General features: G+C 33.9%; 1 protein-coding gene across 1 annotated transcript in view; it reads right to left on the reverse strand.

The window, feature by feature from the left end:
* LOC143084339 (uncharacterized) overlaps positions 1 to 17786 on the reverse strand; it is a 38791-nt gene that overhangs the window by 17619 nt on the left and 3386 nt on the right. Inside the window, exons 2-7 of the mRNA XM_076260751.1 lie at positions 16165 to 16239; positions 14784 to 14829; positions 7625 to 7812; positions 4797 to 5108; positions 4002 to 4307; positions 2441 to 2658 (exon numbers count right to left, since the gene is read on the reverse strand). Of these exons, the coding sequence (XP_076116866.1) occupies positions 2441 to 2658; positions 4002 to 4307; positions 4797 to 5108; positions 7625 to 7812; positions 14784 to 14829; positions 16165 to 16174 (1080 nt within the window). The 5' untranslated portion in view covers positions 16175 to 16239. The remainder of the gene's footprint in view (positions 1 to 2440; positions 2659 to 4001; positions 4308 to 4796; positions 5109 to 7624; positions 7813 to 14783; positions 14830 to 16164; positions 16240 to 17786) is intronic.

Below are 17786 nucleotides of genomic sequence, written 5' to 3' on the forward strand. Positions count from 1 at the left end.
ACAGGTTTATTGTGGTTATTGTTAATAGTAAAATGTTCTTTAAAATGTTGAATACGTATATCAACTATCTTCATTACTGAATTAAAAAAAGAGTCCACAGATTTTTTGTTAGCTTTTTCCCGTTTTATCCATTTCATACAGTAAGTATGGAGTGAGTGGTGGATGATATTACGACACTCATTCCAATTAATAATTGACGGGGACGATATTTAGGTCCTTTACTGAGGAATGATTTTAACTCTCGGTCTTGAACGATGTTAAGATCTCCTGTTATAACATGGGAAATGGGTCCATAAATATATTCGGAATTACTGCAATTACATGAAGTAGGTGTATTTTCACTGATATTAACATCTTTACACAATTGACTATAATTAAACACAAATTTCCGGGTAGATTTCTTGTAAATATAACAAATAAGAGGTAGCTCAGTATTGTCAAAATATCCAAGAATTTGTTCTTTAACAGAATGATCGTTAAATATACCGGCAATATTTACAAAATCAAAGCCTTTATTGACATACTTAATTTTAATAAAATGTTTTTTATGATCTTCAGGGCGATCAATTTTGGGAAATAATTTAGAATAACAATATGCCATAATAATTTGAACAATTTCATACTTAGGACTGCTATATGAAATCGTGTTGCACTCCTCCAAAATTTTATTTAACTTATTAACCAGTAACGAACAAAGTTTTGTTAACAGATAATATCTGCCGTTGTTTTTTGAAATAGAAATTAGGTCCGAAATATTGGTACGATTGGCCCGAAATTTTCTTTGATTGCGGTTTGTTCTACGACCGTGAGAACGGTTTTTACGAACAGTTTTAGAAACTATATCCAAAATGTTAACAGAATTGGTTCTAGATATATTACCAATTCCCATGAAATTATCATTTAGACCGAGAGGGTAAACTGTCTGTAATTTTTCAATCCAATTTAATTCAATTATTTTCCTTGATCGTACAAACTTTGAATGCGATTCACCAGGCTGCTTATTTACTTCTTCTAAAGGTTGAACTGCTAAATATTTAAAAGGATGGTTGTGCTTCTTAAGGTGTTGGTAAATGATACTTTTGAATTTATTTGGTCTTTTAAAACGATATAGATGTTCTTTAGTGCATTTAGATAAATATCGTCCAGTTTCTCCTACGTACTGAATACCACACCCCGGTTTGTTTCATGTGAGTAAATAAATAATACTGTTTGTTTTCAAGTTATATCAGTTTCAAAATTTAAAGAAAATGTGCGACCATTAAACGTGGACATTGCCGTATTGTTGGTGGAAAGACGGGGACATGTAAGTCATTTTTTGGCATGACACTTATCGATAGAAGGGTAACCACGATATTTATTGTTAAAAATGTTAGCGATGGTAGTATTTTTAGATAACCGATTTTGAAGATTGAGACGTGTAGATACCCTTTGAACAAGTTTAGTATTTAGTATTTTTCCATTTCTAAGCTTCATAATTGTTTTGTTAGTGAATTACATAATAAAGGAGCAAAGATTGGCGTCCAGAATATGAACCAGCATACAATAATTTAAGTTATGTAAAATTGATAAATTTGTTCCGCTGAAAATGTCAAATGCTATCAGTATAAATTACCCGAAAAAGATAGTGTATATCAGGGTAGGACTAATGGCTGACTAAATAGTAGAATGGGGCTGAATATTGATAAATATTCCTAAAGTAATGAACTAGAGCAGTTCTCGCTCGGACACACACTAAATAATCTAGTATATTATAAGAGCATAGCACGGGGAGGCACTCTACTGCCTCCACACGGCACTAAAGACAAACTCTGTAAAAAATAAAATTGAGAATGGAAATGGGGAATGTGTCAAAGAGACAACAACCCGACCAAATAAAAAAACAACAGCAGAAGGTCACCAACAGGTCTTCAATGTAGCGAGAAATTCCCGCACCCGGAGGCGTCCTTCAGCTGGCCCCTAAACAAATATATACTAGTTCAGTGATAATGAACGCCATACTAACACAAAAATACTGAACTTAATAAGCATTGCGTAACAGTTTCGTAACATTTTGTTGAAGAAGTAAGGGAATGGAAAAAAAATCGGGATAGACGGACAGGCAGACGTAGGGGCATGGTTAAAACTTAATCCCCCTTCCAAGTTGGGCATAACAACGATACTGGTCTTTGCAGGTATCTTATCATTATAAAAGGTTGGGTAGCAAAGAAGTTATTTTTTTAGTATATGAAAAATGTTGTAAGGTTGAGGACAAAATGATGGCATATATATCTCACAACTGCCCTTAGAAACCAGTCCACAAGAGATAATCTTTCTTTCACTAAAGATTATAATAATCATATATCAATACTTATGTATTTACTTTTTAAATGGATTAACAAGGTTGTGTTGCAAATGAACTACATTCAAACATACACTTAATATACATAGAATAATAACATACTGCTTGTGTTGTTTCAACGAATTGTTGATATTGATGAGAAGCCATCGCTGTCATTTTGATTATCTTTTTATACCAATATTGTAGTCTATAAATATCTGCCGATAAACTTGTATCCTTGCTCTCTGGTTCTGTTTTTGCAATCTGTACATCTTTAACCATAGATACTAATGTAACTAGTGTCTGGAACCCTGGTCTGTTTGTTAGTGATGGTACTGTAGCTGTTGTAATAAATAAATATATAAAAATTTCACCAATCCATAAAAAGAGTTCGAGGTCAAGTTAAACTGTCAGACGGGCATGAGAACCTTGCTAAGTAGGTATACATACTAAATAAAGTTATCCTTTTATTCATGAGAAATTAACATTACAAAAAATCATATTTATCTCCTTTTCGATTATTGCCTGAACCATGAAAATAAAGTCAAGGCCACATGCAATGTACATGAGACAGACTGAAACTTCATAATATAATATATACAAAGTATGAAGCATTCAGGTCTTCCCCCCTCTAAAATACAAAGGTTTTTAAAGAAGTAAGGTACTTTGTCGCCACCGAACTCGCCTGATCAATATCCCTATGTTGAGTTTTCTGCGAAAAAGTCGCAAGCTCAACAAAAATCTGCCCTTAATTCTAAATTTGCCCAAAAAAATAATTATGAAAATATAAACCAATGATTATAATTTGTTAAAAATCTGTCAAAAATTGTACTCATGAGGGAACTGCATTTTTCAGATATTAAATATTTCCAAGAGACATAAATCTTTTAAAGTTACTGAGATTTCAGGAAATGCAGAGTACAAAAAGTGCCAGTTGATAATGTTGTGAAATGCATAGAGTGGTAAGAATCATAAAATAACAAAGATCGTAAAATATTATGAACTAACATAAACTACTTTTCTGAATCTCACAATGATATATGTTGCTTCTAATGAATTAATAGTGATATATCTATATTCATTTATTGACTATATGCATATGGAGTTTCATTTTATATATGTCATTTAACTTTTCCAGTTCGAATAATTGCTAATCTTGCTAAATATGAGACAGCAATTGGAGATAAATTTGCTGGAAATTTTAGTAAGAGTTTTCTTTAAAACAAGCATGGTGATACATTGTCAGAGTATTTTCTAGTCTTACTTTGATGTAGGCTTATAAGTTATAAAACAGTAAAGGTAAATCTATGTAACATAAAGATCAATTTACCGATCGTGCCATTAATTTAAGAATACAATTTAAAAAAACCTATAATGAAAGATTGAAACAAAGTACTACTAATTTCAAATTACAAATAAACAAATCACCAATTGACAAAATCATAAATGCAAAGTAACACTTTTGAGCTGAACCCATCTTGACACATCTTATACACCAGTAATATATTTAACACTTCTGGTAAAAGTTCACTTGCTGACCATCATATACCTGATCTAGGCTATATTAGAATTATTTCCTATTCTCTTGGTAGTTTTAGATGATTTTATGTTTATTATGCTCGCACATGTTTTGCATTTTATGTAAACATGGTAAATTCATAAATAGTTAATAAAATAACTGAACCTGTTTGAACAAGATTTAATTCTTCTTGGCTAACATCAGTTGATTCTAAGTCAGATGCCAGTTCTTCATTGCTAGGATCCTCCTTGAGAGCCTCCAGAAAGGACAGATAATCCTGTTCACTTCTGACTTTAGCTATTAGCTTTCTATTCATTTCAGCTGACACTCCACTAGAAACTATTTCTACATGGTCGTCGGGTTCTAAAACTCCCTTTGATATTAATGAATCAATGACATTTCTTATATCTGATAATTTCTGAGTCAGATGGTGGTAGTTCTTTTGTAACCTGACTGAATGGTTCCCTGTAACTATATATACATATATGAACATTATTTTAAAAGGTATAGGTCACAATAAATTTTTTTTAAAGAAATATGAGGTAAAAAAATCTTTTTATCATACATTTTTTTAAAGAAATATGAGGTAAAAAATGCATATGCATGACTACAAATTATCATTTTTTAATAAATTGTGTTTTCATAGCTCGTTATCAATAATTTTCATTTGCTTTCAGTAACTGTAAGCATTCTGTGAATATAATATATGGTATATAAAATCATTAAAGATTTCTTACTAAGAACTGGTGTTTTTATTATTTTTATACTGTATACATTTAACAGTAAAAGTGTTTTCACTATATATACCAACCTTCTTTCAGTGTTTCTTCAATGTTTATCCAATATACTGAATAAAAAATAGAGGTCGATTTATTTTTTTATAGTTTTGTCTCATTTAAGTTTTAATAAAACACTGCGTTTAATTCCTACAAATAATCAAAATGTATAGTAAGTACTCACTACTTGACTTGACCATGGAATGTGAATCAACTTCTTGATGGGTAGTTTTAGATTCCATACATTCTATGAGGTCTCTAGGACAAGTAGGAGACTCTTTAAGAACTTCTAATAATACACTGTAGGAATCTTGTGGTCTTTGAATTAGAAGATCTAAGATACATTTGTTGCGATCAGATTGTCTGTGGTAGTGTTCTATCTCTGCCCTATCATCTATCCCAAGGATACATCTGGATATCAGTTTATCAAGGACGTCTTTATCTAGAATGGCGTCTTGTTTTATCTTATCATAGAAATGGTACAATCTGTGGTGAACTGGAAAAGAAACAGAACATGTGGTTACCATGGTGATTTAGATAGTTATGTATGATTTAGTATGTATATCATCACAGAACTGAATCATTGGCAGAGTGGAGATAGATATAGAGGCTCTAAAGAGTATGTGTCTCTCACCTTGGTATATCTGCATATTAAACAAAGGACACTGTGAGTGAGATCGATTCATGATAAATTGTGTTTTGGTGATGGTGATGTGTTAGAAGAGCTAACTTTACTGAAAATTATTGCTGCTTAGAATTGTCTCTCATCTATAATGAACCAAGTAATTACGGTGGAAAATATTTTGTAAAAATTTACAAAAATTTTACACAATTTATGCATTTTATCCTATGTACTATTTTTAGCCATGTTGACCATTTTGGTTTGCAGGCAGGGTCACATCTTTTTCACTCGATACCCTTATAATGATTGTGGTCAAATTTAATTAGTTTCAGACGAGAAGATTTTGTAAGAGATTACAAAAATTTATGAATAATTGTTAAAAATTGACTATAAAGGGCAATAAATAACTCCTTTTAAAAGGTGTCAACTGACCATTTTGGTCATGTTGACTTATTTGTAGATCTTACTTTGCTGAACATTATTGCTGTTTACAGTTTATCTCTATCTACAATAATATTCAAGATGATATTTAAATAAACAGCTGCGCCATGAGCGCATGATACGCCCGACGTCTTGTGTGGAAGTTTTATGCAATAATCATAAATAGTTTCAGAGAAAGTTTTAAGCAATAACCATATATTGTTTTTGAGACACGTCGGGACAAGTGAAACCCCCAACCCTGTTTTTTTAATTTTTTTTACAAAAAACTAAATATCACTTAAATAAAATTTTGAATCAAAACCAAAAAGTATACAGATCTTTAGATTAATATAACAAAGAAGTGTGTAAAGTTTTAAGCAATAATCATAAATTATTTTTGAAATACGGCGTGACATGTAAAAAAAACCTCCCCTGTTTAACAAAATACTCAATAACTCCAAAATAAAGTTTTGAATCATCACCAAAAAGTATACAGATCTTTAGATTAATATAACAAAGAAGTGTGTAAAGTTTTAAGCAATAATCATAAATTGTTCTTGAGATATGGCACAACATGTAAAAAAAACCTCCCCCTTTTTTTACAAAATATTCAATAACTCAAAAATGAAATTTTGAATCATCACCAAAAAGTATAAAAATCTTCAGATTAATATAACAAAGACATGTGTAAAGTTTTAAGCAATAATCATAAATCGTTTTTGAGATATGGTGCGACATGTAAAAAAAACCCTCCCCCTTTTTTACAAAATACTCAATAACTCAAAAATAAAATTTTGAATCATCACCAAAAAGTATACAGATAATAAGATTAATATAACTAAGAAGTGTTCAAAGTTTTAAGCCATAATCAAGAATCATTTTTGAGATACGGTGCGACATGTGAAAAAAAAACACACCCCTGTTTTAGTTACAAAGTGCCGTAACTCAAAAAGTTTTAATCCTTTTTTCACCAAAAAGTATACAGATCATTTGACCATCATAAGAAACAACTATATTAAGTTTCATGAAATTTGGATAAGTCGTTCTCAAGTTACGGTGCGACATGTTTACGCCGGACAGACAGACAGACGGACAGACGGACGGACGGACACCCGACATTTGTATACCATAATACGTCCCGTCAAAATTTTGACGGGCGTATAAAAACTGCAAAAATTCCTAAAAATTCCCTATTGAGGGGCAGCAACCCAACAACGGGTAGTCCGATTCATCTCAAAGTTTCTGGGGAGGATCTTGACCTGATATAAAGTTTAACCACCCACATCAGATTGGCTCTAAATGCTTTGGTTTCAGAGTTATAAGCCAAAATCTACATATGGTTGGTTGGCCGGGTCATCAGACACATCTTTTAAACTATATATATATCCAAATGATTATTGTGGCCAGAATGGTTAAATTTGGCCCAGTAGTTTCGGAGGAGAAGATTTTTGTAAAAGTTTTCAGACGATGGACGACAGGCGCCAAGTGATGAGAAAAACTCACTTTGCCCTTCGAGCCAAGTGAGCTAGAAAAAAGCATTTTTCTATTTTGAAGGGGCATAACTCTAGAATGGTTAAATGACGCCACCAAAATTCAAATTTGATCTGTGTAATTGTGTGGTAATAAGCACTTTTGTATGAGTTTCATAATATTTGGTTGAAGCAAAGTTAGATATTGGAAACCAATTGCATCTTTGGGACAGATGTACCTTCAGACAAACACTTGTAAAACTGAATGCCTGATGCATAAAATTAGTTGCATTTAAAAAAACTCAATATAATAAATGATATGCAAATACCATTCATTTTCTTAATGATGTGCACATTATTATTAAGTATAACAATTTTGGAAGCATATCTTTTTTACTGTCATCTTACTTAAAAGTATTCTCATATTTTGTCACTTTTTTTATCTGTTCTTTATTTGTTATAGATCTTATGAATGAGTCTCATGCTAGATTAGTAATGTACCTATTAATTGGCTGAGTAAATCCCATTCATCTGATCTGAGTTTGGTCTTTAGTTGATCTTTATGATCACGGATAGCTTTGAGAAAACCACCTTTGTACTCTCTGTCGATGTAGTGTTCAATAGCCCTAGGTACAATATAAAGGACAGTATAGGCTGCCTGTAATCGGTTGTCTTCTTCTGTTGGTATTCTATAAATACAGAGTAACTTTTTGTATCTTACCTCCTATAGATTTATGGGGATATGATTGGTTAATGGGCTACACGTGGTGACTATGTATATTTAATATAGGGTGTCCTAAAAAATATATGGTTAGTTACCATATAGGGTTAGCAACCATATGGGGTTAGTAGGGAGAGTTACTTCCCTTTCAAAACAAAAAAGATGCCACAACCCTTTATAAAAACAACATTGTGTTGAGGAAAAGTCTGAACGGATTCAACAGACGAAAACAAATGATGATGAAAGGTTGAAATAAGTTTATAAAACATAATCAATGATAATTAAAGTTCATGTTTTTATTTTTGGCATACCGGAGTTACTTCCCTTTCAAAACTTAAAAAGAAATATGGAAGGATTCAACAGACAAAGAAATTGATACATGTAATGAACAATTGAAATAAATTCATAACACAAATTTAAAGCTATATAAAAGTCGTTATTGTTGCATTTGTTTTCTGTATAGACAATTGGAAGTAGGATCTTAATACTATACTTCGCTTATTCCATATGGAATTTACTGACCCCATATATATCGTATTAGGTCACTAACACACTATGTAACTAATTATATAAAGAAGAAGTGGTGCTACAGGCCGTTTGAATTGTAATAAAAAAAAGAAAATCTGAGAAATTAAGAATATATAGCATGATATAGTACAAACTGATAATCATATTTATAATTTGTTCACCTGAATGATGTACTGTTACACCACTTCCCCAGGAAAGGGGAGGGTTTGGCACTCACTAACATGTTTATTGTCCATGCCACATTCTGTATGTGCCTTAAGAGCCTGTTAGTGAAATGTTGTCGTTTGTTGCTGTATACCATATTTGTATTTTGTTCATTGTTTTCTATATTAATCAAGCTGTTAGCTTTCTTGAGTGAAATGATTTACATTTGTTTTTGTCATAACAGTGCTTTTCATAGCTGAAAATGTGATATGGGTTCTGTTCATTGCTGAAGGCTGTATAGAGACCTATAATTGTTAACTTCTATGTCATTTCAGGTCTATGGAGGAGATCAAGTTGTATAATTGACAATCATACCACATCTTCTGTCTTTTATTTTTTACTGAACTAGTTTGCATTGGAGTTTACTGTGACGTCTTTAATCACTTAACTAGTATGCATTGGAGTTTAGTGTGACGTCTATAATCACTTAACTAGTATGCATTGGAGTTTAGTGTGACGTCTATAATCACTTAACTAGTATGCATTGGAGTTTAGTGTGACGTCTTTAATCACTGAACTAGTATGCATTGGAGTTTAGTGTGACGTCTATAATCACTTAACTAGTATGCATTGGAGTTTAGTGTGACGTCTATAATCACTTAACTAGTCTGCATTGGAGTTAAGTGTGACGTCTATAATCACTTAACTAGTCTGCATTGGAGTTAAGTGTGACGTCTATAATCACTTAACTAGTATGCATTGGAGTTGAGTGTGACGTCTTTAATCACTGAACTAGAATGCATTGGAGTTTAGTGTGACGTCTATAATCACTTAACTAGTATGCATTGGAGTTTACTGTGACGTCTATAATCACTGAACTAGTATGCATTGGAGTTTAGTGTGACGTCTATAATCACTGAACTAGAATGCATTGGAGTTTAGTGTGACGTCTATAATCACTTAACTAGTATGCATTGGAGTTTACTGTGACGTCTATAATCACTTAACTAGTATGCATTGGAGTTTAGTGTGACGTCTATAATCACTTAACTAGTATGCATTGGAGTTTAGTGTGACGTCTATAATCACTGAACTAGTATGCATTGGAGTTTAGTGTGACGTCTTTAATCACTGAACTAGTATGCATTGGAGTTTAGTGTGACGTCTATAATCACTTAACTAGTATGCATTGGAGTTTAGTGTGACGTCTTTAATCACTGAACTAGTATGCATTGGAGTTTAGTGTGACGTCTATAATCACTGAACTAGTATGCATTGGAGTTTAGTGTGACGTCTTTAATCACTGAACTAGTATGCATTGGAGTTTAGTGTGACGTCTATAATCACTGAACTAGTATGCATTGGAGTTTAGTGTGACGTCTTTAATCACTGAACTAGTATGCATTGGAGTTTAGTGTGACGTCTTTAATCACTGAACTAGTATGCATTGGAGTTAAGTGTGACGTCTATAATCACTGAACTAGTATGCATTGGAGTTAAGTGTGACGTCTATAATCACTGAACTAGTATGCATTGGAGTTTAGTGTGACGTCTATAATCACTGAACTAGTATGCATTGGAGTTTAGTGTGACGTCTATAATCACTGAACTAGTATGCATTGGAGTTTAGTGTGACGTCTTTAATCACTTATCTAGTATGCATTGGAGTTAAGTGTGACGTCTATAATCACTGAACTAGTATGCATTGGAGTTTAGTGTGATGTCTTTAATCACTGAACTAGTATGCATTGGAGTTTAGTGTGACGTCTATAATCACTGAACTAGTATGCATTGGAGTTTAGTGTGACGTCTTTAATCACTGAACTAGTATGCATTGGAGTTTAGTGTGACGTCTTTAATCACTGAACTAGTATGCATTGGAGTTTAGTGTGACGTCTATAATCACTGAACTAGTATGCATTGGAGTTTAGTGTGACGTCTATAATCACTGAACTAGTATGCATTGGAGTTTAGTGTGACGTCTATAATCACTGAACTAGTATGCATTGGAGTTTAGTGTGACGTCTATAATCACTGAACTAGTATGCATTGGAGTTTAGTGTGACGTCTTTAATCACTGAACTAGTATGCATTGGAGTTAAGTATGACGTCTATAATCACTGAACTAGTATGCATTGGAGTTTAGTGTGACGTCTATAATCACTTAACTAGTATGCATTGGAGTTTAGTGTGACGTCTATAATCACTTAACTAGTATGCATTGGAGTTTAGTGTGACGTCTTTAATCACTTATCTAGTATGCATTGCAGTTAAGTGTGACATCTATAATCACTGAACTAGTATGCATTGGAGTTTAGTGTGATGTCTTTAATCACTGAACTAGTATGCATTGGAGTTTAGTGTGACGTCTATAATCACTGAACTAGTATGCATTGGAGTTTAGTGTGATGTCTATAATCACTGAACTAGTATGCATTGGAGTTTAGTGTGACGTCTATAATCACTTAACTAGTATGCATTGGAGTTTAGTGTGACGTCTATAATCACTGATCTAGTATGCATTGGAATTTAGTGTGACGTCTATAATCACTTAACTAGTATGCATTGGAGTTTAGTGTGACGTCTTTAATCACTGAACTAGAATGCATTGGAGTTTAGTGTGACGTCTATAATCACTGAACTAGTATGCATTGGAGTTTAGTGTGACGTCTATAATCACTTAACTAGTATGCATTGGAGTTTAGTGTGACGTCTATAATCACTTATCTAGTATGCATTGGAGTTTAGTGTGACGTCTATAATCACTTAACTAGTATGCATTGGAGTTTAGTGTGACGTCTATCTATAATCACTTAACTAGAATGCATTGGAATTTAGGCTCCAGCTGAAGCTTGCCAATGTGCTAGATGTTCTGGCTGAGACGCATTGTTCAGTCCTTTGGCTTTTTTGGGCTCTTTGACACATTCCTAATTATCATTCTCAATTTCTATAATCTTAATGAATTTAGTATAAAATATAATTTATATGTAGCAGTAATACAGGAGAGGTAGCAGTAATACATGAGAGGTAGCAGTAATACAGGAGAGGTAGCAGTAATAGAGGAGAGGTAGCAGTAATACAGGAGAGGTAGTAGTAATACAGGAGAGGTAGCAGTAATACAGGAAAGGTAGCAGTAATACAGGAGAGGTAGCAGTAATACAGAAGAGGTAGCAGTAATACAGGAGAGGTAGCAGTAATACAGGAGAGGTAACAGTAATACAGGAGAGGTAGCAGTAATACATGAGAGGTAGCAGAGGTAGCAGTAATACAGGAGAGGTAGCAGTAATACATGAGAGGTAGCAGTAATACAGGAGAGGTAACAGTAATACAGGAGAGGTAACAGTAATACAGGAGAGGTAGCAGTAATACAGGAGAGGTAGCAGTAATACAGGAGAGGTAGCAGTAATACAGGAGAGGTAGCAGTAATACAGGAGAGGTAGCAGTAATACAGGAGAGATAGCAGTAATACATGAGAGGTAGCAGTAATACATGAGAGGTAGCAGTAATACCGGAGAGGTAACAGTAATACAGGAGAGGTAGCAGTAATACAGGAGAGGTAGCAGTAATACAGGAGAGGTAGCAGTAATACAGGAGAGGTAGCAGTAATACAGGAGAGGTAGCAGTAATACAGGAGAGGTAACAGTAATACATGAGAGGTAGCAGTAATACAGGAGAGGTAGCAGTAATACAGGAGAGGTAGCAGTAATACAGGAGAGGTAGCAGTAATACAGGAGAAGTAGCAGTAATACAGGAGAGGTAGCAGTAATAAAGGAGAGGTATCAGTAATACAGGAGAGGTAGCAGTAATAAAGGAGAGGTATCAGTAATACATGAGAGGTAGCAGTAATACAGGAGAGGTAGCAAATAGAGGAGAGGTAACAGTAATACAGGAGAGGTATCAGTAATACAGGAGAGGTAGCAGTAATACAGGAGAGGTAGCAGTAATACAGGAGAGGTAGCAGTAATACAGGAGAGGTAGCAGTAATACAGGAGAGGTAGCAGTAATACAGGAGAGGTAGCAGTAATACAGGAGAGGTAGAGGTAATACAGGAGAGGTAGCAGTAATACAGGAGAAGTAGCAGTAATACAGGAGAGGTAGCAAATAGAGGAGAGGTAACAGTAATACAGGAGAGGTATCAGTAATACAGGAGAGGTAGCAGTAATACAGGAGAGGTAGCAGTAATACATGAGAGGTAGCAGTAATACAGGAGAGGTAGCAGTAATACAGGAGAGGTAGCAGTAATACAGGAGAGGTAGCAAATAGAGGAGAGGTAACAGTAATACAGGAGAGGTATCAGTAATACAGGAGAGGTAGCAGTAATACAGGAGAGGTATCAGTAATACAGGAGAGGTAGCAGTAATACAGGAGAGGTAGCAGTAATACAGGAGAGGTAGCAGTAATACAGGAGAGGTAGCAGTAATACAGGAGAGGTAGCAGTAATACAGGAGAGGTAGCAGTAATACATGAGAGGTAGCAGTAATACCGGAGAGGTAACAGTAATACAGGAGAGGTAGCAGTAATACAGGAGAGGTAGCAGTAATACAGGAGAGGTAGCAGTAATACAGGAGAGGTAGCAGTAATACAGGAGAGGTAGCAGTAATACAGGAGAGGTAGCAGTAATACAGGAGAGGTAGCAGTAATACAGGAGAGGTAGCAGTAATACAGGAGAGGTAGCAGTAATACAGGAGAGGTAGCAGTAATACAGGAGAGGTAGCAGTAATACAGGAGAGGTAGCAGTAATACAGGAGAGGTAGCAGTAATACAGGAGAGGTAACAGTAATACAGGAGAGGTAGCAGTAATACAGGAGAGGTAGCAGTAATACAGGAGAGGTAGCAGTAATACATGAGAGGTAGCAGTAATACAGGAGAGGTAGCAGTAATACATGAGAGGTAGCAGTAATACATGAGAGGTAGCAGTAATACATGAGAGGTAGCAGTAATACAGGAGAGGTAGCAGTAATACAGGAGAGGTAGCAGTAATACATGAGAGGTAGCAGTAATACATGAGAGGTAGCAGTAATACAGGAGAGGTAACAGTAATACATGAGAGGTAGCAGTAATACAGGAGAGGTAGCAGTAATACAGGAGAGGTAGCAGTAATACAGGAGAGGTAGCAGTAATACATGAGAGGTAGCAGTAATACAGGAGAGGTAGCAGTAATACAGGAGAGGTAGCAGTAATACATGAGAGGTAGCAGTAATACAGGAGAGGTAGCAGTAATACAGGAGAGGTAGCAGTAATACACATGATACAGGAGAGGTAGCAGTAATACAGGAGAGGAAGCAAATACAGGAGAGGTAACAGTAATACAGGAGAGGTAGCAGTAATACAGGAGAGGTAGCAGTAATACATGAGAGGTAGCAGTAATACATGAGAGGTAGCAGTAATACATGAGAGGTAGCAGTAATACAGGAGAGGTAACAGTAATACAGGAGAGGTAGTAGTAATACAGGAGAGGTAGCAGTAATACAGGAGAGGTAGCAGTAATACAGGAGAGGTAGCAGTAATACATGAGAGGTAGCAGTAATACATGAGAGGTAGCAGTAATACATGAGAGGTAGCAGTAATACATGAGAGGTAGCAGTAATACAGGAGAGGTAGCAGTAATACAGGAGAGGTAGCAGTAATACAGGAGAGGTAGCAGTAATACAGGAGAGGTAACAGTAATACAGGAGAGGTAGCAAATCATCACATCAACTTTTAGTGATGACATCATCTACAAATGATTTTGTACTTCATTGTTTTATTTATACAAAACTAAATTGGCAGAAAAACTTGTGTGTGATAAATTCATTATAAGGTTCACTACTGACAATAAATGACTGGCAAATCAATATATAATTAGTAAAATTAATAGAGGATTCAACCTTTGAAATCACACCCCTTTGGATTTATTTTAACCCTCTATGGAAAAATGATGGACACACATGGAATCATTAGCATTAAACATGATATAATAAAAGACACACATTGTATTAAATTCATTATGGGGCCTTTTTAATATGAGATATTAAGATGCATTTAGAGCTGGATATCACAATTTTAACACAACATCATGCAGAACATTCAATTATTTTCAGTGAGAAAATCAGCATAATTAAGATTTGTTTTGTATCTATGATGAGTTTAATTGACATCAAAAAGCCATGAAAATTTTATAAATATATTATTATTCACTATTCAAGTGAAAAAAACACATTATTCTATTTCCTTTTTAATTGAAAGAATCATATGACTTTAATGAATGTATTAATCAAAATAACTTACGGTTCTGCCATTGATGAAGAATGTGTCCTTCTTCCTTGAACATTTCCTAAAATTATTTTAAAATCATGCATATTATTTAAGTCTACACAAAAACTTTAGAACAAAGTTACCTCAAGAAGAAAGCAACTACCATCACATGCTTTATATTATAAAGACAAGTTTGATTTGAGGTTATTTTGAAAGTTTAACCTTTATACTACGAAATGGGTTTAGGGTTTAATACCACAAAATGATATAAGACTAAGTGCACCTCTAGTCCTCTACCGATCCTCTCAAATATAAATTTAAGAACTGAATGCTTCTTTTTGTAAATTCATTGGGGTGTAAAAGCGTTGACCGAAGTACATTCTGTATGAAGCACGGAAGCGCTTCCTTCTGAAAATGTGTGCACTTTCAACCTTATGAAATTAATAAAACATTTTAGCATTCACTACTTATAATTCCATTTTTTGCTATGATATGAAAAATCGATTATTACTATTAATATATTTACGGCATAACCTGTGCACTTTTTTTGTGTTAGCACATGTGTGTCATCATGAATGGGATACGACAGTGAATTTTAATATGATGCACATTAGCGTTGTTATCCTAAATCAAAATAACGTTTCTTCTGAAACATACATGTAATTTTAATTATATACTAAATAAGAGACAGCTATAAAAAGAATTAAATCTTTAAGTTTAAAATCAGACATCAGATCCTAATGTTGACTGTTTCTATATTGGGCCAGTTATAGATTAGATGTTAGCTGTATTGCCGTATTTTTTTTATTTTACTTTTTGGAAATGTAACATAAATAGGATCTTGCAATGTAGGCAGTCTGGCATTACTTGTTGGATTTTGATGAAAAAGATCGACATGTTGATTGTCAGCAAAATATTAGTTTTTAGTAAGTGCCAATCAAATATTTGTGTACTGAGGTTATGCCCCTTTGTTAAAACCATGTCTTTTAAAGCGGACTGAATTAACTGCATGGGTTTTACTCATTGTTCGAGGCTATGTTTGGTAATCTAATAGTTATGATAGTTGCTAAAACTCATGCCATTTCCACTTAAGTTGATAGTCGAGTTTACATTGCTAGTTGAACTTCTTGTCCAGGAAGAATTATGAATTTGCCAGTATTTCAAAGGAAAATAACTATGAAAACAGTCTAAAGGCTTATAGAAATCCGGGTGAAAACAGGTAATTTTTTGGAATTCCCTGGGTTTTTAACGTCCCAGCAGGTGTCCCAGGTCAGAGTTGTGAAAATCTCGGGTCACACTCCCAGGATACGGACCAGTTGACAGGTATGTATATAAATTAACAATAGGTGATGAATTTGTGATCAAAGAAAGTTTAGCTACCATTTCAACTTTTGTAATAAATTTACAGTCTTACCTTCCTCCATTGAAATCTATTACTACTGTAAAATAACCATCTCAATTGTTCTCCATTGGTTGGTGCACATCTCTGCTGAAAAATTACATCATTTATCACAACTTTTAATATTCTAAGTTACACACATGTTGCTTACTGTCATAGGCGGTTCCTTCCTAGTGGAAGGAGGAGTGTTTGTGCAGTGTGTCTTCATAATTACCATTTAAATACATCATAAAAGGCTTTAAATAGAAAGTTAATGAAAGTTACATACCAGTACACAATCGTGCATGGCTTAAAATAGATATTGCTTAATCAGTAAAATAGTAACTTATGAAAATAAATTGACAGCTAAGCACCTCAAGACAATACAATATTTCTATGTTAATGTATATAATTCAATAGCAGTGTAAGGGTGGTAATCCAAACTTAAAATGTGTCCTTTTATTCCATTAACATTGTCCATAAACCCTTGTTTTCCCCCTTTTTTGCCCCTAATTCCTTAACCGTTTAAGCCATACCCCTCTCTAAAGCCAATCCTAACAATCCTTTTGTGGTATGGAAACTTGTGGTATAATTTCAGAGAGATCCATACACCATACCATAAGTTATTGTCTGGAAACTAGAAAAAATGTTTCTTCGGGCCCTGTTTTTGCCCCTAATTCCTAAACTGTTGGCACCATAACCCCCAAATCAACTTAGTGGTTATAAACCTTGTGTTTAAATTTCATAGATGTCTATTTACATGTACTAAAGTCATTGTCCGGAAACAAAATGTCTTTGAATGACACGGACGAAGATGACGACGATGACAACGTGATACCAATACACGTCCGCAAAAATTTTGCGGTCATATATGAAAAGAACAACTAATCAAAGAATTCAAATATGAAAAAATATTCAACTTAAGTGACTAAGCAACACTTATCACTAACTCATGCGTGCACTTAAAGGGCATAATTTTAATGTGAATGTGTGTGTTGTTCATGCATACAGTCACGGTTTGATATTTTTTCTCTTTTTGAATTCTTCGATTAGTTGTTCTATAAATAATATTTCACTCAGTGGTTAGAATTTTGTTGCCTGGACCGTAATTAACAAAAAATCAACACAGAGTATATGAAAAATAAGTAAATTGTTGCAGCCATGATAAAAAAAATATATATTTTCCATGTGATCCCATTAGTTAAAATAATTTTAATCCTTATACCATATTTCTGTATATATAATTATTACAACAAAATTATGAATAATTTAAGGTTTTCAAATTTCCATTTGTTCATTTATCATATTAATTGAGTCTTTAATTGTTTTAAAATAGATCAAAAACTCATATAGCAGGATTGCAATTTACACAGACTGTTTCTTATATCAACAATGGAGAATATACCCTACAATACAATGTAATACTGGACCCAAATTAGGTTCACACCTCCCCCTGCAGTAACTGCCCTTTTAAACAACATCACGATATACATGATGTTATAATATAATGCTACAAAAAAAAACAATATCCAGGAGTAGGTTGTCGAAAATATCAAACTAGATAGCTCTTATCCATGTTGTCATGCTTATAAATCAATTTCGCAGTTTTTACACTTTTCAGTTTTGATTAGTTTTTATACAAAGAGTAATTGATCTTT

This window comes from Mytilus galloprovincialis, chromosome 7 (assembly GCF_965363235.1).
Source record: "Mytilus galloprovincialis chromosome 7, xbMytGall1.hap1.1, whole genome shotgun sequence".
NCBI classification, from domain to species: Eukaryota; Metazoa; Mollusca; class Bivalvia; order Mytilida; family Mytilidae; genus Mytilus; species Mytilus galloprovincialis.